The 22048-nt window shown below is 42.2% G+C and overlaps 1 protein-coding gene across 1 annotated transcript in view; it reads right to left on the bottom strand.

Moving 5' to 3' along the window:
* LOC144607765 (voltage-gated delayed rectifier potassium channel KCNH8-like) overlaps window positions 1-22048 on the bottom strand; it is a 78334-nt gene that overhangs the window by 16756 nt on the left and 39530 nt on the right. The window contains exons 5-10 of the mRNA XM_078424820.1: window positions 13393-13636; window positions 8876-9033; window positions 5297-5504; window positions 3597-3791; window positions 2812-3011; window positions 988-1237 (exon numbers count right to left, since the gene is read on the bottom strand). Coding sequence (XP_078280946.1) covers window positions 988-1237; window positions 2812-3011; window positions 3597-3791; window positions 5297-5504; window positions 8876-9033; window positions 13393-13636 — 1255 coding nt within the window. The remainder of the gene's footprint in view (window positions 1-987; window positions 1238-2811; window positions 3012-3596; window positions 3792-5296; window positions 5505-8875; window positions 9034-13392; window positions 13637-22048) is intronic.

Raw genomic sequence — 22048 nt, forward strand, 5'->3', positions numbered from 1 at the left:
TCGGTGTCCCGGCTCAAACCTGCACATTTGGATCCGGATCAACCAGTCCTGGTCGGTCAAACCCCTAGGAGAGGCCGACCTCCGTTAGTTCCGCTCAGTCCAGGACCCCCCGTTCCGACAGTTCCTCCAGGACCCCCCGTTCCGACAGTTCCTCCAGGACCCCCCGTTCCGGTAGTTCCTCCAGGACCTCCCGTTCCGGCGGTTCCGCCAAGTCCGGAACCCCCGGCTCCTGTGGTTCAGGCTGTCCCTCTCCGTACTCGTTATGGTCGCGAAATCCGGCTCCCTGCTAGGTTCCGCACCTCGGGTTCTGGGGGGGGGTCATGTAGCGACCATAGAGAATGGCCCAGGTCGTCGAACCCTCGGATTGGCCAGCGAGGTCACGTGTGAACGCGACCATGGGGATTGGTCCAGGGAGCGACATCGCTGATTGGCCAGCGATGTCATGTGCGCTTTTGGCGCCCGAAATAGCCAGTTCGGCGAAGTCTTCGAAGAAGACAGTAAGTTTTTGATGGTTGTCCTTTACCTTGTTGTTTAACTCTGTATTCGAATATTGCGGCTGCAATAAACTTCTTCTACAACCAACAAGTTTTCGGACTCGCCATAACGTACATTTAAGGCTGAGATTAAGTAAATGGATAGATACACACACAGACAAACAGACAGACAGATATATTTTTGGACTTTAAGAGAGTCAGAGATAGTGGGGACTGGGCTGTAAAATGGCACATGATCAATCATGATTTTATTGAATGGTTCAAGGGACCATATTGTGTCCTTTTTTAGTTTCTTATGTTGTTAACCTTAGCTGTTGACATTCTAGGCTCTGGAATTGCCATCCAAAACTATTTCTTCCTGCTGGCTCTCTTACCCCCACTTTAAAACACTGCCCTTAAAATCTGCCCCTTTGACCAACCACATCCGACAAAAGTCGATATATAAAACGTAAAGTGAAAAGTCAAGCTAAGCTCAGACGTTGTGAGACCTTACCAAGAATTGCCAACACCACGCTGTCCTTCAAAACTTCCATGGAGCCTGAGCATACAAAGTAGTTTGCTTGCAAGGCGTCCCCCTGTCTGATGAGGTACTCTCCTGGGGCGCAGAAAGAGGTTTTGATGTGGAGAGACAATGACCTCAAGCATCCACGACTGGCCGATATAAAGAGAGGTAACTGCAGAATCTCCTTATGTAGGTGCATGGCAATGTCGGCACGGAGCTCATCTGGGAAATCCCGTAAAAGCTGCAGCGAATAAAGTGAAGTTTAGACTGTAATTTTTCCAGATGTATTTTTGTACAAAACTAAATGTACATTCACTGTGATGAAAAATAAATATATAATTTGGATGGCACGGTGGTGCACCTCGTAAACTGCTACCTCAAAGCTCCAGCAGCCCAGCTTTCATCCTGACATCTAATGGTGCCTGTGTAGAGTTTGCATGTTCTCCCTGTGACTGCATACATTTCCCCCATGTTGTGAGCCCATGTGGGGTTTCCTCCCATATCCTAAAGACATATTGCTGGTAGGTTAATGGACTATTGTAAATTGTCTCTAACGTGTCAGGTACAGCCAACATGCTTCTGCATGGGCATATTGGAGAGAGGGAGTGCTTGATTTCTGGAGAGGAGGGAGCAGTTGGTCCCCCTGACCTACTTGCTTTAGTTAATACATGCATGGCCTTGCGGCATTGTAGGATAAGCACATCCTAATCAGCTAGTCAAAAAACCTAGTGGATTTTAAAAAGCTATATAGATCAGACAGTTTTCAATTAAGAGTTTAATCATTGCAGGAAAGAGATATGACTTTGAAATTATCTCTGCTAAGACAGGTATGTGCTTGCCACCTCTCCCAATCAGAGCTGTCAACATAGAATGAAGACAATGTACTCCAGTCTATTATATCAGAGATCTAAATTTGAATCTGGTCTAGCCAGTCCTATTTTCATTTGACGTGGATCAAATGCAGTTTGAGAAGCTAATCTATTTTTCAGTGCAAACAAAATAATGACAAGTCTTTGCTGATCTCTTTTGGCATGCAGCTCTTCCAATAATTATTTTCCAATTCCGTCTGCATAATTATTGTGTGAAAAATTGAGATATACCAGTGCAGTGCGTAAAACTGTTCTTTGCTAAAGTATTAATGTGGTGGGTAATGTAACCATAAGTTCAAGTAATAGTGTGGAAGATAGGTCCCTCCTAACTACTGTTTACCGGTTATGGTGGGACTGGAGGATCTTCATGTGGCCATCACTGCTCCAAGATCACAATGAAGAGCAAAGAAAACACTGATTTTGTTCTTCAATCCCTTCTTCCTGCTGCTTCAACTCCCACTTACCATCCTTGGGGAGGATGCTCTATCTGAACCTGAGACTATCTGTTCAGCTGACTTCTTTTTTGCCTTGCAGTCCAAACGTCCTCTCCTCCTCAAATTCCTCCCACTCTAGGTCCTGTAGAATCAGCATTCTCCACTCTGTGATCTATATGCGTCTATCCCACTCATGAGATCCATCTGGTATTCCCTTGGGAATGCTCCTCTGAAATGTTGACCCCTTGCTGGATGATATTACAATTATTTCACCCTCCTCAGGAGCTGACCCACTCTAGAGGGAGTGTGAATTGAAATGATACACCATATCTATGCTATGGTCATACATCAGATGGATGGGGCTAGTCAGATCTCACTTGCATCTTGAATGATATATACTGTTATAGAATGGATCAGTTCAAACACTGACTTCCTCTCTCACGTGGTAAGGAAACGTCTGGTTTGTAGATCAGACTGAATGAGTGCAAGAGTGGACATCTTGTAAGTTGTACCTCGTTGGCGTCGATCCCGTTATTCACCGACCAGGTGGTCTGGAAATACTCAAGCATTCGTTGCTTGAGGTTCTGCGGAAGGCGGTGAACTCGAATAAACTCTTTCATGTCCTTCATGCGAGTGTGGTACAGAGAGCGCCTTGAGTACATGCGCTGGATGATGGCAGTAACATTCCCAAACACAACAGCATGCATCAGAGCTGGAAGAGAAAATGGAACAGGTGAAACGATGTGAAACGGAAATCTAATTTCCAGATAAATTATTCAAAAAATTATCAGTTCGTGGCTTTTTGACTTTTGTTCCCTAATTATTTCCTGAATCAGCTGCTTTCAAAAGAATTATTTGAATGACATTCAGGTAGCATGGGCCCTAGCATAGCCTCTAATAACAATAAAATGGATGAGGAGTTTAGAGGTTCAGAATGGTGTTGAATAATATGACGCCTATTTAAGGCATCAGTATTAGGAAGAAAAACATACCTTTAACATTCTAAAAATACCAAAGGTACTTCATATGACATAGTGGATACTGAAACAAAGAAGATGTGACAATAAGCAATATCGACGGAGGACATTTTAAGGATGTTTTCCCCCCGATTTGTCGCTATTACATGGCTGCACTTTGGTGTGGCAGCAGAATTGGGGTTGTGGAGATGAAGCATCTTGTTGCGTGTCTGAGCCTTCAATCATGTGGGACTTGTGTGATGGAACCATTTAGCCTTTACCATTGTTTCTTATATATATATTTGTGTTTGAGCAAAACATGGCTGGACTCAATGAATTACCCCCAATAAGCATAGTGCAGATTGAAAATATCTTCTCTGCGTCTGTGTTTGCAGAAACATTTCCGAAGCCAACGCTGGTTAGGCTGCTCAAGGTGAAGTAGAGGGCTGCAATGTAGGCACTTCGAACAGTAGGGCCACCCGACGAGTTGTTAGTGTATGGAGTCTCCAAACGTTTACCAAGCTCGTTTAACCAACCTGGTGGAGAAAAACAATCAGAGGTCAGGAATTTATATTTCGGACTATCTGAAAATTGGGCACAACAAAATTTATATTCATATTGAAATCTGTTTGGTTCAGATACACTCAAAAACAGAAATAAATGCACCAATCTGCTTATTTCATCTTAAGTGTTATCAGAAATGAGAAACCTCCCATTATAATATCCAACCTCTATCATCCCCTCTCCATCTGGTTCCACATCACCTCACCACCCTCAATCATCTATCCCACACACCGCTCATGTTTCTTCACAATCTTTCCTCTTCCCTCTCAGTCCTAATGCAGAGACTAAGCCTGAAACATTGGGTTACACCTCTTGCTTCCACAGTTGATGCTTGACCCGCTAAGTGCTTCCAGCATTCGTTTTTTTTGTTTACCTGTATCTATACTGACAGTTGCAAGTGTAGTAAATCAGAAAGTAGCAGATAGAATCACTGTGGGTAACACTAAGAAATAAGCAAGGCCACAAGGCAGTGGTGGATTATTGTTTCTAATTATGCTGCAGTTATACCTCTAGGTTATACCTCCATGTCTTCCCAAGGTCAATGAAAGGCTCCTAGCAAGAACCTCAAAGGTCAACAAGAACAAAAACCTCTCCTATCTTAAAACAATACCAGTGACACTGAAGGCGACCCGAAACGTCACCTATTCCTTTTCTCCAGAGATACTGTCTGATCCATTGAGTTACTCCAGCTTTTAGTGCCTATCCCGTGACACAAAGGCTTGTTTGCATAGTACTTTCCTTGACACTAGAGGAAGTGAAATCCAGATTTTGCTTGGTTTTAATGACATTAGCTGATAAATCTACACATGAATATTTAATTATTATTCGTCACCAGTGTCCTAGAGGATCATTGCACCTTAACTCCATTCCGACTGAATCTGGTGCAGCATTGTGAAATTGTTGATATCCTAACAGAAAGAAGGTTGTTCCAAGTGCCAGGTTAAAGCTCTTCTGAGCCACAGCATGGCTCAGAAGAGGCTTTCAACAACAACCTAACTCTTCCAGTGATCATATTTCAAATCAGTACATAAACGTTGATGGGGAAGGCATGTACAATTAGGCCCAGGTGTTTCTTTCAACAATACAAGTTTCAGTACCCTTCAGGACCCTAACATGCCGACAATCAACAGTCCATTAAACTATGTTAATTTTCATTAAAGCTGATTTAAAAGCATGAAATAAATTTGCTGAGACATTAACACTGGAGGAAATCTTGTAAAACTTGGAATAAATAATTCATTTATGTTACATGACACTGCATTTCTGAGGTAATATCACGGAAAGCATCGGATTAATAGAATACCGATACATTCTGATGTGTCCCAAGGAGAATAAACTGGATGTAATATTGAAGAAGGTAAAACTAAACATTAACAGTGAGCACTGGATAGCGGCATCAAGATCTTCAATGGATAAATATTTAGGCAGGTTAAGTCCAAGGATATACCTATATGAGTAAAGCTTGGCCTGGACTTACCAATGTCCCAGGTTTGCGGATCGTTCATTTCCATCTCCCTCCTTCCAATGACGTACCAGATGCAGGCCATCCAGTGAGCGAGCAGAGCAAACATTGACATGAGCAGTGTTAGGACCATGGCGCTGTACTGAGAATAACGGTCAAGCTTTTGGAACAACCGCAGCAGTCGTAACAGACGCACAGTCTTCAACAAGTGAACCAGAGAGGTCTGGAAAACAAACCAGAGCAGCCGATGTTTACTTTTGGATGACTTTTGAATTGGCCTTCGCACAAGATGCATGGCATTTGCGTTGAGTAATTAAATGATCCGATCATTAAAACGGCAAACATTGGTGCTTACAAAATAGAACAAGAAGGAGTGGGAAGAATTTATTGGTCCATCACATGTGGAGAGTAAATCTGATAGTGACATTTCTTTGAGCCATCTTCCTGGACCCTACCTGGACCTGCACTAATTTCTCCCCTTCCCCCTCACCTTCCACCTACATTTCTTCCTCTGGCTTCACAATTTGCTGATCTTCTATCCGTAACCGCCAGCTCACTTTGGGGAAAATTAGGGATGGAAGATAAATGTAGGTATCGTGAGCAATTTCTACATCTTGTGAGTGAATAGTAAAAGCCCAGAGTCTATGCCTCGGCCACCAATACTCCCTAAAGCCATGATCCTTGGACATCTTGTCCTGATGAACTCAAAACCAGGACAAGGACCAGTATCTTGACTGGGCTAACCATCCAATAGAATCCACCATCTACTTCTCTTGTCGAACTTCCAGGACAATCCATGCAGGTAATTGGTGAGCAAAGATATTTTGTGCAGAACTCTTACTGCAAGGTGGAGGAGACAACTAAGGGAACGCTCCATGGTTACATGTCCTGGCCCATCCCTCACAACACCAGGAACAGGTAGAACTTCGCACTAGTGGCACTTGGTGTTTGCATATCCAGGATCTAGGCTCGGCTTGATGCAGCCACATCAGGATGAGAACCTTAGTGGGTACAGTTTCCACTTTCCTCTGCAGACCTGTCTGTCAGGTCTCTTGGGACACAATCCATTTTTGATCTCGAACTTTTCCCAAGAGTTATCCAGCAAATAACCTGATTTGTGATATCACATGGACATATATCATCAGGTTCCAAACAATCCTGATGACACTCAGTCCTATCTCATCAATTTTCTGGACCAGTCCACCACTGTTCATCTGACATCTAGAATTGGTTGAACTAATGTCTTTGATTGCAGCAGAGGCATAACTCTTTGCCAGTCACCATTCCCATCCCTGGAAACTACCTGAAGCTCATTGGGTCTGACATGGATGGCCTTGCATTTACATAGCCACCTGTTTCCACATTTAATATCACTGATCACCTTTGCCTCAACCTCTGAAACATTACAAGTTTTCCCCAAAAAGAAACTCTGCCCTCTATATCACTGCCCAGGGCAATGTGATAAAGCAGAATCTAGCAACACTCTGACATATCTTCAGACCCACCCTGAGAAGGCATCCATACGGTTATTTATTCATATTTGCTGTCATACCACCCAGGCATTGGCCCAGTAGCAGCAGACCTGAGAGAATTTGGAAAAACAACACAGGCTTCTCTGTTTAATTTGTGAGTAGATTGTTATGGAATCATTGCACTAAAACTTTGTTAATTATATGCCTGTCTGCATAACAGATTTATAACAATTAGTTCCATCGTCTAATTGAAGCAATCCAATTGGGTATTAACTACAGAATAGATCATAAGGACCAAACCAAAGCAGATTTGAGTGAAGAATCCACTTGTTTAGGAGAATCATGACACCACCCCATGTTCTCGCCTGTCCTCCACCAGTTGCTGTTTCAGACGTCTGCGCCCATGTCTCTGCATGTCAATGTTTCCATTCCTTCAATCAGATATCTGCTCCCACCACTCCACCCGAGGGGCCCACATATCAGTCGGACAATGCAGCTTCGTGCATCCATGATTGTGGTAAGCCTTTCTTCCTCATCCTGTCCGCACATCATGATGCAGTTGCTGCTCTGTCTTCCCTCCAGCACCTCCCTTGTTTCTAGCTGACTGGCATTGCTCTTGTTTGGTCCCATTCTTCTTTCTTGAATTGTATTTGCAATAATTTATTTTCCACTCTTACACTGCTAACTCTGGAATCCCACAAGCGTTTTTTTTTTACTCCCTTCCGTTTCCCATCTACATGTTATTCCTTGGTGGTATCATTCAAATCCATGGATATTTCAAATGGATGTGATGCCACTCAGCTCCACCACATCTCCAGCTCTCCGGCACAATCTGCTGCCTCCGGTTTATCTCCGCCACAGTCTATGCCACAACTTCTGCCTCTGGCCACCACTTCCAACCTGGTATTCTATCTAAGTCTACACAAGACCATTCACAGTAATAGTATTGGGAATGACACAGCTGAGGTTTGGAATATATAACAAGACTGTCCATTTCCACCTGTGAAAATGTGCTCACCATTTTCTAAGTTCATCTGCTCTCTGATATCCACATCCTTGCCTTTGTCTATGTATGACTCTTCCACCCCGGTCCTGGTTAACCTCCCATCATCCACCCTACATAAACAGCTCATTTAACCCTCTGCTATCTTAACTTGGTCTAAGTCTGACCACTGATTATAGCTTTGCATGTTGACCTGCACTGGTTCCCACAAAGATAATGCCTCGTATTTAACATCTTCTTCATAGGCTTCAAATCTCTCCAAGTATTTCCATTCCTATTTCTATAATTTCATCCCACTCTAAAACTCCCGATCTCCATACTCACCGACCATTAGCCTTGAACTACATCTCTTTTGATGTCTTATTTTCACACCTTACCTTCCTTATCTCTGTCTCCTTCCCCCTGACTCAGTCTGAAGAAGGGTCTTGACCCAAAATGTCACCCATTCCTTCTATCCAGAGATGCAGCCTATCCCTCTGAGTTACTCTGCATTTTGTGTCTATCTTCTATGGAGAACATGTTCTCCACAGATGCTGCCTGACCCACTGAGTTATTCCAGCACTCTGTATCTGCTATATTCTATGCCCTGACCTATGAAGGCAAGCGTGTTATATGCCTTCTCCACCACCCTATCTACTAGTGATGCCACTTTTAGAGACTTCTATCGCAAGGCCCCTCTGTTCTTCAACACTCCTTAGCGCCCTATGGCTTACTTTAATGTCCCACCTTCCCAAAATGCATCATCCCGCACTTATCAGAATTAAATTCCATCTGCCGACGCTCTACCCAACTTTTACTAATCCTCATTTAGTCCTCTTTTCTCCCACCCCCACCCCCTAACAAAATAAATATAAACAATCATGACTTTACTAAAGGTAGACACAAAATGCTGGAGTAACTCAGCGGGTCAGGCAGCATCTCTTGAGAGAAGGATTGGGTGACGTTTCAGGTCGAGACCCTACTTCGTACTAAAGTTGTTATAAAAATGGATACAAGTTAGGTATATTATTCTGCATATTATCCATCCAGAAAAGCTCAGACCTCATTATTAGAATAAATGCAGCTAATCATCTCACATATGGATCCTGGTAAAAGAGAAAATTATTAAATGCGACTTACCACAGTAATGTTAAAGGCATAGAGTAGATCAAATGGCAATGCAGCTATTAAATCCACAACAAACCATGTGGTTCCATAATGGATGCAGATAGATCGAGCATCGTATACTACTTGACCTGACTGACTGACATATGTGGTCCGAAAGTTCAGGATAATATCTGTTGGATGAAGAAAATAAAGCAAGAACTGTTAATGAAGAAAATAAAGTGTAAACCAAGCCTTCATAATTACAAATGATTCCATAGAAGATTGCATGTTAACACCAATAATTTGAAATGTAGAATAGGGACATGGACATGTTATGGTGGTAGGCAAACTACAGTGGATCATGGCTGCTTACCAGGTTGGATTTAATGTGGCTAATGTACACCAATCCAGCCTCCCAAGTCCGCGTGTGTGGGGCTTCAATGAAAACGAGTGGGAATTTAGTTACAGTATCCTCAAATGGTTACTGTCTTGGCTAACCAGCACCTTCTGTGTGAAAAACTTACCACCCAGACCTCATTTAAAATTTTATCCTCCCACTTTTGACATCTACCCTCTAGTTTTAGATTCCCTGCTCTGGTAATAAAGCTATATATGCTCCTTATAATTTTATCATCAATAAGCTCAGCCCTCAGCACCTTGCATTCCAATGGGACCTAGAATATAGAACAGTGCAGGAAAAGAAAGCATCCTTCGACCCATCATGTCTGTGCCAACCATGATGCCAATCTAATGAATGTCATCTGCCTGCCACTGGTCTCACTCCCTCTATTCCCCATCTGTTCAAGTGCCTACCTAATGGCTTTTAAATGTTACGATGGTTTCTGCTTCTCCCACTTTCCCAGGCAGTGCACTCCAGCTACCATTTGCAGGGTAAACAAATTGCATCGTAAATCTCTTTAGAACTTTCCCTTTCACTCCTGGTCCTCCAGCATTTGATATTCCCACGCTGGGAAAAGGGATTCTGACTGTCTATCCTATCTATGCCTCGCATCATTTTATTCACTCTCATCATTTTATTCCAGTGGAAATACATGCGGCCTTTCCAATCTCTTCTTATAACTACAGGCCTCCATTCCAGGCAATATCCTAGTGAAGAAAAGACACAAAAAGTTGGAGTAACTCAGCGGGTCAGACAGGTGACGTTTGAAACAGGTGATGTTTCGGGTTGAGACTCTTCTTTAGACCTGAGTCTGAAGAAGGGTCTCAACTCGAAACGTCACCTAATCCTTTTCTCCAGAGATGCTGCCTGACCCGCTGAGTTACTCCAGCATTTTCTGTCCATCTTCGGTTTAAACCAGCATCTGCAGTTCCTTCCTACACAATATCCTACACTCTCTCCATTGCTACCCTATTTTCGCTGTGGTGTACATAAAAGAACTGTACACAAAACTCTAAGTGCCATCTAATGAATGCTTTGTACAGCTGTACCAAGCTGCCACAACTCTTACACCTCTCAGCAGATATGACAGAACAGTGCTCCTGCAAACGTCAGGACACACTCTGAGCAACAATGGCAGGAGGAAAAACAATGGTCTCGATTTTGTGATTGTAATATTGATGCATTTTAAGAAGTTCAACACCATCCAGGACAAAAGGCTTATTTGCTTGGAACCCAAGCTACTATTTCAGCATTCTGTTTATTCCCCACAGGCACCCAAACCCGCAACCTCTTGCTCTAAGAAGGACAAGGATGACAGCTGAGTGAAAACTGTAGTTCCTTTCCAAGTGGCATACAAGTCTGACTGAACTATGTTGCCCTTTCTTCATCATTAGGTTTAGGTTTATTATTGTCACATGTACCAAGATACAGTGAAAAGCTTTATTTTACTTATTATCTGAGCCGGTCCTGCTGAGCCGGATGGTCACATCGCACAGTGAACCGGCACAGATCTACTTGCACTTTATTCTGTTTTAAAACTGTTCTCATTTGTTTCATTGGGTTGTTTAAATTAATACTGACTGTCTAATTAATTTATTGCATCGTATGGGAGGCGCATTCCCAATCTCGTTGTACCCCTGTACAATGACAATAAAGATATATTGTATTGTATTGTATTGATCAGATCAGATATAACATACATAAATACAATTGTCATACTCAAGTACAACGGATAGAGCAAAGGGAAGATGCAGAGTGCAGAATATAGACCTCAGCACTGTCGTGCACCAGTTCTATAGACAAGTCCAATGTCTGCAATGGGGTAGAAATGAATTGAACAGTAGCCTTGCTTAAGGAAGAACCAAACAACATGGCAGGAACAGCCTCACCAGAAGGACTGCAGCTGCTCATAGCGGCAGCTCATTTGGAATTTCTCAAATACAATTAAAAATGGGTAATAAATGTTCGCTTTAATATCAGAGCCCACATGCAATTATATTAATAAAAAGAATCACTGTGATTATATCCTGAAGGTGACGGAAACTTTGGAATTTCTGGGCATGGGTGGTTTAATTTGGATTTATTCTGTTGATCTTTTTTGTACTGTCCGACACATTATTCCAAAGGAACCAGAGAATAAGTCGAAGCGACAAAAGCTTTGAGTATTTCAAAACAATTCTTTCTGTTAAATACTCCTAAAAGAATTTTATTTTGCAGTACAAGGACTGGGTTTTCAATTGCATATTAAACCATAATTGCTGTTTCACATAGTCACAGGGCCCAGAGTACTTGTTTTATGAATGTGAAAAGCAATTCCTTCCATTAATACGTCAAAATATAATGGATTTGGCTATTTAAAATTACTTTAGCAAAATGACTCTGTCATATCTTCACTTTTAACTGAATCATACCCGTGAAATTCAATCTTTATTTCACATTCTTTAAATGTTTAATTAGCAAATAAATTGTAATTCCTTGCATAAATATATGGAAAAATAATGAATTTGGAATATTTTTGTGTTTAATACATTTACTCTGCAAGTTTTTTAGCTTTACCCTAATTGTATATGTGTATTGAAATCGTTAAATTGCACATTGAAATATTTAAAATATCAGTTGAAACTTGTGCTTTTCTTTTTTTACTTTGTAAAGGAAAGGTACCGCGATGGTGAGTGTGGTACAGCAGCATGTGCCATGCGACTGAGAGAATAAAGGTTCAGGAATAACCCCAAACCACACTCTGGTCATTGATGATAACAAGAGCAGTGCCGCTGGTCTTACTGTGCATATATATGAACCTGCAGCAGGAGCAAATGAACCTGGGGTTGCAAGCACCAGGGCAAAACAGTGGTGGAGCTGGTTGAGCTGCTGCCTCGTAGGGGCAGAGACCAGGGTTTGATCCTGACCTCGGGCGCTATGTGTGTGGAGTTTCCTTGTTTTCCTTGTGACCATGCAGGTTTCCTCCGGGTGCTCCAGCTGCCTCCCACATCCCAAAGATGTGTACCTTTTTAGTAGAATAATTGGCCCCAGTAAATTGTCCAAATATGTAGGGAGTGGATGAGAAAGTGTGATAACATAGAACTAGTGTGAAGGTTGGCATAGACTCTGTGGGCCAAAGGGCCTGTTTTCATGCTGTATCTCGGTTCTTGGTCCACCAAAATATTCCAAATGGAATTTAAACTGGAGGTGGCGGAGTATGGGGTTAAGCAAGAAGGGCTTCTTGGAGAAGAACAGCTAACTTAAATTTTGTTGCGTCTGGTTCAATAACTAAAGTAGGGTGAAGACTATTCCATGCTTTAATTGTGTGAGGGAAGAATGAATTGCTATACACATCTGTCTTGATAGCTGGTATCTCAAATTGAATCGAATGCCCTCGTCTACTCCTGATAGGTTTGGGTTTGGTGTAGATGTGGTCATCTATGTCGAGCTGACCATTTAACATTTTGTAAAAACAGGTCAAACGATGGGCTTTACGTCTGTCTTGGAGAGTGTTCCACCCCAATGAATTTAGAAGTTCGGTAACACTCGCTTCTCTCTCATAGGTATTTGTAACAAAATGAGCTGCCTGTCTTTGAACACGTTCGATGGAAGAAATATTTTTATTTGTGAATGGATCCCATGCTGCAACTGTGGTCTAACAAGGGTGATGTAGAACTCTAGGCAGGGACTAATGTTCGTAAATGCGGTGCTTAAAATGGAGCCTGGATTTTCATTGCTGCTTTTGACTCTCAAATCCATAATTCAATATTATTCAAGCAATTCTCAAGAATCACGTAATATTGTATAGCCTTTGATCATTTTAAAATTCACTTTCAATTGCGTTTGCCACGTATGGATTAGTGTAATATCCAGCAAATCAGTCAGAGTGCTTGGGAATGGAATTAATGGGAAATGAATGACCAAGCAACTGAACAACTTAAGGGTGATGGAAACATTACAGGGTATGAACATTTGTCACAATCAAGAAATGCAGTGAAGTATTATTAAATGAGTAAAATGGGCAACAACAAAAAAAAAAATCAGATATATGTGTCAAGAACTGTTCAAGCAAAACTGAACAAATGCAACCTCTTGTTCTCTTTTAGCCTGAAGGAAACTTGGTCTATGGTGTTTCCAGGCATAGAAATAATGAACTGGAAGTTTGCCTTACCGAAAATGAAAAGCATTTCCACAGCAACGTCACTGACGGTGGTGCTGCGGGAAGTCGAGGAGCTGTCCTCGCTCTCCGTAAAGCAAACGTTGAAAGGAACGGTCACCGCGACGTAAAACGTGGCGAACAGGATAAGCCAGTCCCAGCCAGCTTTGAAGGTACTGTAATGCAGGAGCATAAAGCGCGATTTCTGGACAGACGCCACTTTGTACTCGGGTAGAGTAGGCTTACTTTCAAACATGTTCTGCCAAAGAAGAAATTGAAGTAGTTTAATGAAGCAATAAGTTGTTCCAAAAGTTTTCAGCTTACTTTAGAGGATAGTTAAGGCCACAAAGGCATTGAGGGTGAGACCCTGGAGTGGTTTGGAACGAAAGCGTAACAAAAAACAGAGTATGTAACAATCTTTTAAATACTGTAATAGTACCAACCTCAACTGTCTCCTCTGGCAGCTCATTCCATATACCCACCACTCTGAGTGAAAAAATTGCACCTCATGCTTTAAGTACATTTTATCATACTGCAACACAATATAAAATCACATAGCACATTAGTCTGTTATATATTGTTTTGGTTTGTTAACATTAATTAATATAGCTTGAAGATAATTTGCTTCATTAAGTTTCAACTTTCAATGTTTCAGATTTTTGCTTTAAGCTATTGCACAAGCAGGACGTGATATTCTTTAAACAAATCACACAAGGGCCTTCAGTTTTTAATGCAGACTAACAAGGGATTGTTGATGTGAAGCATCGCATTCAAGATGGAATTAGACAAGCAGTTGTAGTGTGGAAAAGTACAGGTTCACAAAAAGAGCTGGGAATTGGGATTAAATTAAAGGTTCCAGTGACAAACTAGCTCAGGCATTATCTCATTTATGTTACCTTATTAACTGCAATTCCCCTGTACAGGGAATCCATGTAACCACTCATGTATAAAATCCCCCTCCCAAAGGTTACAATCAGCATCATCTTAGAGTGCAGCAGAAGAGACCAAACTCTTTGAATACGTTAATTGGGATAAACTTGTATAAATAGTTAGTCATAGAGTCAGGGTCATAGAGTCATAGAGTCATACAACATAGAAACATACAACAGGCCCTTCAGCCCAACTCATCCATGCTGACCAAGATGCCTTATCTAAGCTTGTCTCATTGCCCGCATGTGGCCCATATCCTTTTAAACTTTTCCTATCCCTGTACCTGTCCAAGTGTCTTTTAAATTTTGTTATTGCACCTGCCTCAACCATCTCCTCTGGCAGTTCATTTCAAGTACCCACTACTCTCTGGGTGAAAAAGTTGCCCCTCAAGTTCTCAATAAATCTTGAACATGTCAGCATATAGTGCAGCATACCTCTTGTTGTTGCATCAACGGGAAACATTGCAACAAATTACCAAGGCCCCTTGGGCAGCGAGGAGCCTTGCATGAGGATCCCTTCTATTAAAAACAGTGGGTGTATATAATGCCACTACTTCAGAGTTCTCTGTGTTCTTGACTAAGAAGGCTTTTCCATTCCTTCATCATCATTTGCTCTTAATAGATGGCACTCCCTACCCAAAGGAAACGTGGGACCTTCAGCAGCGTGGCACAATGCTATCAACTCTGGGGTAATGCTGCAATTTAATTATTGCTGCTCAATGGATGCCACTTTGAATGGGAATTGGTCTGCAAAATGTTACATAATAAACCTAAATTCAATGAAGGCATTTGCTGAAAAGAGATTTTATGCAAGAATGCCTTTAAAGAAGCGTTATACCCAGGGGCTGCTATAAATTGCATGTTTTATGATGTGACTTTTTTTCCTGTCAAAGGTAAATGTATTTTTATCTGCCTAAGTATTAATCCTGAATATATTAATCAGATTCAGTTTTTAACCATAAGTTCCAAAGTAGATATTACACATTTATTTTAAAAATATGCTTCCTGGGTATAACAGCATGATTTGTGCACTAAAGTGTGAATGGCAGCAAGCAGGAGCTTATCAATACATGATCAGTTTTACTTACAAACATTGCAGACTGGGAGTTTTCAGTTTCCTGTCCATTGAGTACACGCAAATGGAGTAACAATTAAGAGAAATTAAGCAACCAACATCAACGAACAGGGGTCACTCACAGCTAAGCATCAGTACAAACAAGGCAGAGATAGATGAAAAAAAACAGGGCACACATGATGTTTTTACAAGGATTCACAGGCAACGTTTGTTCATACATGATGGGGGTGTGACCAGGCATAATCCAGACATTAATGGAACATTGACAAACAGAAGATAAACACAAAAAGATGGAGTAACTCAGCGGGACAGGCAGCATTTCTGGAGAGGAATGGGTGACCTTTCGGGTCGAGACCCTTCTTCAGGTCTGAAGAAGGGCCTCGAACTGAAATGTCACCCATTCCTTCTCTCCAGAGATGCTGCCTTGTCCCGCTGAGTTACTCCAGCTTTTTGTGTCTATCTTCAGTTTAAACCAGCATCTGCAGTTCCTTTTTTACACATTGACAAACAGAAACTCTTTCCAATTAACTCAAACCATCCGAGTCAATAAAATAAAAGTGCTAGAAACTTAATTTTCTTTTATTTATTTAGGGGTGATAATGTACAATTAGGTAATTATTTTCTGCATAACACTTAAGGCAACAATTTTGCAGTTGGACTTTAGAGATACAATATGCAAACATGCCCTTCAGTCCTCCGAGTCCGCGCCGACCAGTGATCACCTATTACACTAGCACTATCCTACACACTAGGGACAATTTACAATTTACTGAAACCAATTAACCTGCAAACCATTGATTCTGAAAAATGTGCCTCAATAGACAATAGACAATAGACAATAGGTGCAGGTAGAGGTCATTCGGCCCTTCGAGCCGGCACCGCCATTCAATGTGATCATGGCTGATCATTCTCAATCAGTACCCCGTTCCTGCCTTCTCCCCATACCCTTCTAGTTTACCTGAGAAGATGGAAGACTAGAAAGTGTCCGCCTTCAGAAGGTGTCAAATTTAATGTGATTACCTACAGGAGGTATTACAAAGTGATACTATTCCTTTCCTTCTGTCAGACACTCATGGCAAACAAGAGCTTTGGACAGCTGAGGCCTGTAATTTAAATGGCGTGACTCGTGTGTGAAATTACTATAAATGTTTTCTCGGAAGAGAGAAACTGCTGAAAGCAGCAGGTTATATGGTCATTAGGTCCTAAGTGATAGGAGTAGAATTAGGCCATTCTGCCCATTCAAGTCTACCCCGCCATTCAGCCAAGGCTGGTCTATCTCTTCCTCCTAACCCCATTCTCCTGCCTTCTCCCCATAACCGCTGACACCCGTACCAATCAAGAATCAGGTTGTCAGTCCCTGTGGTCTCACGATGAGGGGCCCATGCCTGAAATGAGAACTCATCTATTTCCTCCACAGGCACTGACTGTCAGGTTCAGATCCCAGCATCTTCTGTTCTTTCATTTTTAATTTCCACCATCTACACAATGCTAGAGAATATTTTCTTCTCCTCTGCCTCGCTCCTCCACAACTGCTTTCTGGTTCAAATCAGGTATGCCTTTTTAAGGACATAAGAAATGCAACAAAAAAAAACTTATTTGCACAGTGATTTCCATGTTTCTTTTCACATATCCCAAAGCGCTTTATAGCTGATGAAATCTGATCAGTTTTGTAATGTAAGGAATATACCAGCCAGTCTGTGCAAAGCAACCATCTACTGCAATGTACCAGTGGCTTGATAACCAGTGTTAAGAATGTTGACGTGGAAAATATTATTCAGGACTCTGGGACTAACACCCCCGAAATAAGCCTGTGGGATTGTATACAACCACCTGAAAGGGCAGGCAGGGCCTTTACTTAACATCTCATCAATACTTTAGACTTTTAGACTTTAGAGATACAGTGCGGAAACAGGTCCTTCGGCCCACCGAGTCCACGTCGACCCATGATCAACTCGTACACCAGTACTATCCTACACACTAGGGACAATTTACAATTTTACTGAAGCCAGCCTACAGTCCTGTACGCCTTTTTTAGTGTGGGAGGAAACTGGAGCACCCACAAAAACCCCTCAGTCACAGGGAGAATGTACAACCTCCATATAGACAGTACCCGTAGTCAGGATTGAACCCGGGTCTCTGGCGCTTTGAGGGAGCAACTCTACTGCTGTGCCACTGTGCTGTCCCAGTAATGTACCATTTCCACAGCTTAGAATTTAATGCTGAGGCCAGTAGATTGGGACTTGAACCTCTGTCTGAAAGCAGGGAGATGTTGACCTTCTTAGTAAGTGAGATGCTGTTAGCAGTGGCCGAGGTGGAGCTTGTGAAAGGCAAGGAGAGGCAGAAAGAGTTTTCACAATTCAACCAATTTGAATAAATAAATCACATTTGACAGGCATACTGTGCCTTCCAGATCCTTCCACCTCATTGAGTGACAGTTAAATGGACAGAGTGTTCAGTGCCAGAGAATAACTGTCACTTTGCCAGGGCGAGCCAGCACAACCTCTGTCTAATTCCACTCATAATGAAGGCAGTAACCTGTCGAACAAGAAGGATCACCGGCCGTTTGGAAGTACTTTTAAATCTCTCCTTTGCATTGAGGCCATTTCTCCTCTCATGGGAGGCATAGGATTATTATCTGTTCCTGCTTTCATGGTAATGGTCCCTTACTGTGCCTAAGTTTTTACATATGAGTGCAGATAAAGGGAGCTTTCACAGCACAAGGCAGAATGGCTAGATTGCACACACATTTGTTTTGCAACCCCGTCTGAGTTTGCTCTCCTCCAATGTCAGTCGACTCCGGTATTTGACGAGGAGTTATAATGCCACTCAACCAGCCATGTCAAGTTAACTTTCCTCGACAAAAGTATCTTCGGGGGTAACAAGCCGATCGACCTGACTCCTGGAGGCGTTTACCCAACAGCTGTTGCAGTTATGAGCAGAAAGTCAGACAGAAATAATATTGTGATTTCACTAGCGATTGGTGAAACGCCTCATAATTAATGTACAGTAGATTCATGAGATATCTTTCTAAAATATCAATCAAGCATTTTCTGTTGGAAAAAAAGACACAAAGTTCTGGAGTAAGTCAGAGAAGCCAAGGAAGAGGGTTCAGTTCAAACCCGAAATGAAACGTCACCTATGTGTAGGAAGGAACTGCAGATGCTGGTTTACACAAAAGACACAAAATGCTGGAGTAACTCAGCGGGACAGGCAGATTCTCTGGATAGAAGGAATGGGTGACGTTTCGGAAGAAGGGTCTTGACCCGAAACGCCACCCATTCCATCTAATGTGAAATGTCACCTGTCCATGTTCTCCAGGGATGCTGCCTGACCGGCTAAGTTACTCCAGCACTTTGTATCTCTTTTTGTAAACCAGCATCTGCAGTTCCTTGTATCTACATTTTTCTGCTGGGACCTAATCAAATTAAACATTTCATCATTGTCATTCAAAAGGGAGAGAAAGATTAGTCCAAAATCTTGATAAATAGAATGATATATTATCTCTAACTTGTGTATGACCTCAGATAGAAAGATTATTAAGAATGTTAGAAAGGCCATTCATGAACTTATTTATATACTTCATTTTACAAACTAGATAAAATTTAAAATTAAAACCGGACAATTAAAATACATTCAAATCACAGACGTGTGTATGGTTCAAACACACGTTAAGCTGTGGCTAAAAAGAATACTCATTCCTCAGGCCATTAATGAAAAAAGCTGCTTTGAACCGCAAAGCGTCTCTTCAATTTGGTTCTGTCTGATTGAAGTTGATGGAGAATTATACGTTGCTTTACAACCTACTAATGCAATCTGTCAAAGTGTGACAGAAATGAACTCAGCATAAACTGATGGTCTGTCAGAACCACAGAAATCTTTCCAGCTCCGGGAAGCTTGATTAAGGATAAGGAGGGAAGCACAGTCAGTAAAGATTTCTCTGCTGCACAAGGCAGTATACTTTGAACATTTCAACAAAGGGGAACTTACTTTGACTCACACTACAGTTGACTTCACGATAACCCCGTCATTGGAACATTTAAATAGGTGATTTCACCCTTGACGAGCTTCATGCAGCCCCTTAGGAAAATAGGAGCTCCTAATTTGAAACCCTGAACAAATTTCAAGCATGTAAAATTCTTTATTCTAAAAGCAACTTTATTGCTGCTGATTTTATTTTAACGGAAAAGTAAATACATTGGGATCGCACATTCATTTGGGATCTCTGTTAAAAACTGGGTGTCCATTTCTCTTTGTGTTCGATTTCCTTACCCTTAGGCTTCAGATTGAGCAGCTGAGTGTTAACTGACATTTGATCCTTTACCAGAAAGCACGGGCCACCACTAGGTTGTGCTGAGGTTGTTTCTTTGGAAACAGTGGATGCAATTTAATTCATGTGTATGAAGATGTTATTACATTAAAGTGGAAATGTGTGACAGCAACATTAAGAACACACTCTGTTTCACACACACCACACACACACTCACTCATTCACAACACACATGGTCTCAGACCCCTCACTTTGAACAATACCACCCAATGCCCTCATCCCTCTCACCCTCAATCCTCTTCTTGCCTTCATCTTTTCTCCTCTGTGTCCAGCTGCGTTCTAACCTCCTTCCTCACTCTCCCTTCCTCCACCCCTTACTTCCGTCTTTGTCCTTTCCCAGGTCTGGCACCCCTCCTCTCTCTAGCCCTCTACACCACTACACTCACTCCGGCAGTCACCCCTCCAACTTCATTCTTCAATCTGGAAATAAAGCCACAAGCATCCTCTTAGAGCTGCCTTCCCTCAGCTATTGTGGGGATGGGGTAGGGGCCGCAGACGTGGTCAAGGAATCAAGCTCGCCAAAGGTACAGCCAATCTGGAAGACCATCCCTCTCTACTCTCTCTCAGTGAGAAATGTGGAGCATCACGATCCTCCAAGATTGATTGATTGATTGAAACATATATCATAGCCCTTTGGCCACCTAGTCCGGGATGATCATTGATCACCCATTCACAATAGTTTTATGTTATCTCACTTTCCCTTCCATTTGTTAAACACGAGGAACCAATTTACAAAGGCTAATTAACCTACAAACCCTCACTTCATTGGGATGTGGGAGGAAACTGGAGCACCTGGAGTAAACCCGCATAATCACAGGGAGAATGTGCAAGCCCCATACAGACAGCACCCAAGGTCAGGATCAAACCCGCATCTCTAGTGCTGGGACAGCTCTATCAGGTGCACCACTGTGCCAGATCTGTTATCATTATCAAGGAACTTAGCTGCTTTGACAATGACGCATTGCCCTGAGGCAAGAGGACAGACAGGTCAAAGAACCTATGTTCTGTTGATGGAAAGGCACACAAGGAGAGGAACACTATCTTCATGGGATGGGTTTTACTAGGAAGAATTAGTTGATCTGAGGGATCAGTGACTCCCCCTGAGGGGTTAGTGAACATGTTGCAACCCTCTGCTCATTTTAATGTGGAATGAGGTTACTCAGGTCATGAGCACAAATGCCCCACCTATGAATGGTGCAGACATGGCCAATAAGAATATCTGTTCTGATCTTGAAAAAATTCATCGCCAAGGCAGACAAATTGATCTTCCGGGGTAATTCCAGGGTAATTCCATGGTTCCAGTCTGGCAATGCCTTGACTGGTAACGAGGGAAAATGGAAAGCTAATTCCAATTCAGTACTTCTTTTGACCCAATGTTTAGAGCCCAACCTTGACATAATCAACACTCAGTTTTGACACAGAGACACACACAACATCTCATGATAGCATTCTGATCAAGGCATGGGTACCTGCTGGGATATATTATTGCCTGTGAGAGATTGTAAGGTTGTTCCCATCACCAGTGCCACAACACATACCAATGGCTTGGATAGACAACCGCCTAGTCTGCTTTGTTAACCCCACCAGTCTGGCCCCAAGATCCCCAGAAATATCAGCACAAACAAGTTCATGCTGCAGGTCTTGAGGACCACTCAACAGTAACCTTTCCCAGTCAGAGCCTAATGTACAACCTGCTGATTCCCAAATATAGTGACCAACCCACAACACATGGAGTGGCCAGTTAAGAGGTCGTTTATTCTCAAGGCCTTCTTGAGAAAGTCGAACACCTCCCACTTCCAGAAGTATTCCTTGGCCATGACTATTCGAAATGGAGAAGGAGCAGTTGGAATGGGACTAAGAGACTCTTGCCCATTTGTCGAAAGCATACCACTCAGCAAAACCAAACGCTCTCTTCCCAACTCACATGCACCAACCTCCTACCTCACCTGTGGCAGAGTGTGTGGATTCCAAATCTGTAACCTACAGAACTGTAGGTTCAAAGGGTTAGGCCAATTTAATAGCATTAGCTCAGTAGCTGCAAGATGCTGTTTCCCCTTTGTGACTCATGAGATGGTACTCTCCTGTTACTCTCAAATATACTGATTATAACCACAACTGACATTCTTTGAGCTATCTCCGATGGTCCTAAAGATATCTTGTTTTAGAGGCAACCTGCATTATACAATGCTTAAAAGCCACCAGCTGTGAATTTATCAGTAGTCACACGAACAGCAGAGAAAATGGGCAAAGGGATTGTGATGTGAAAATCCCCTTTTATCCTCCAAAATGTATATTTCACTAGGTTTAGAAATCCAGCGATTAATTAGAGATGGAGCAGTG

Source organism: Rhinoraja longicauda, chromosome 29 (assembly GCF_053455715.1).
Source record: "Rhinoraja longicauda isolate Sanriku21f chromosome 29, sRhiLon1.1, whole genome shotgun sequence".
Classification (NCBI taxonomy): Eukaryota; Metazoa; Chordata; class Chondrichthyes; order Rajiformes; family Arhynchobatidae; genus Rhinoraja; species Rhinoraja longicauda.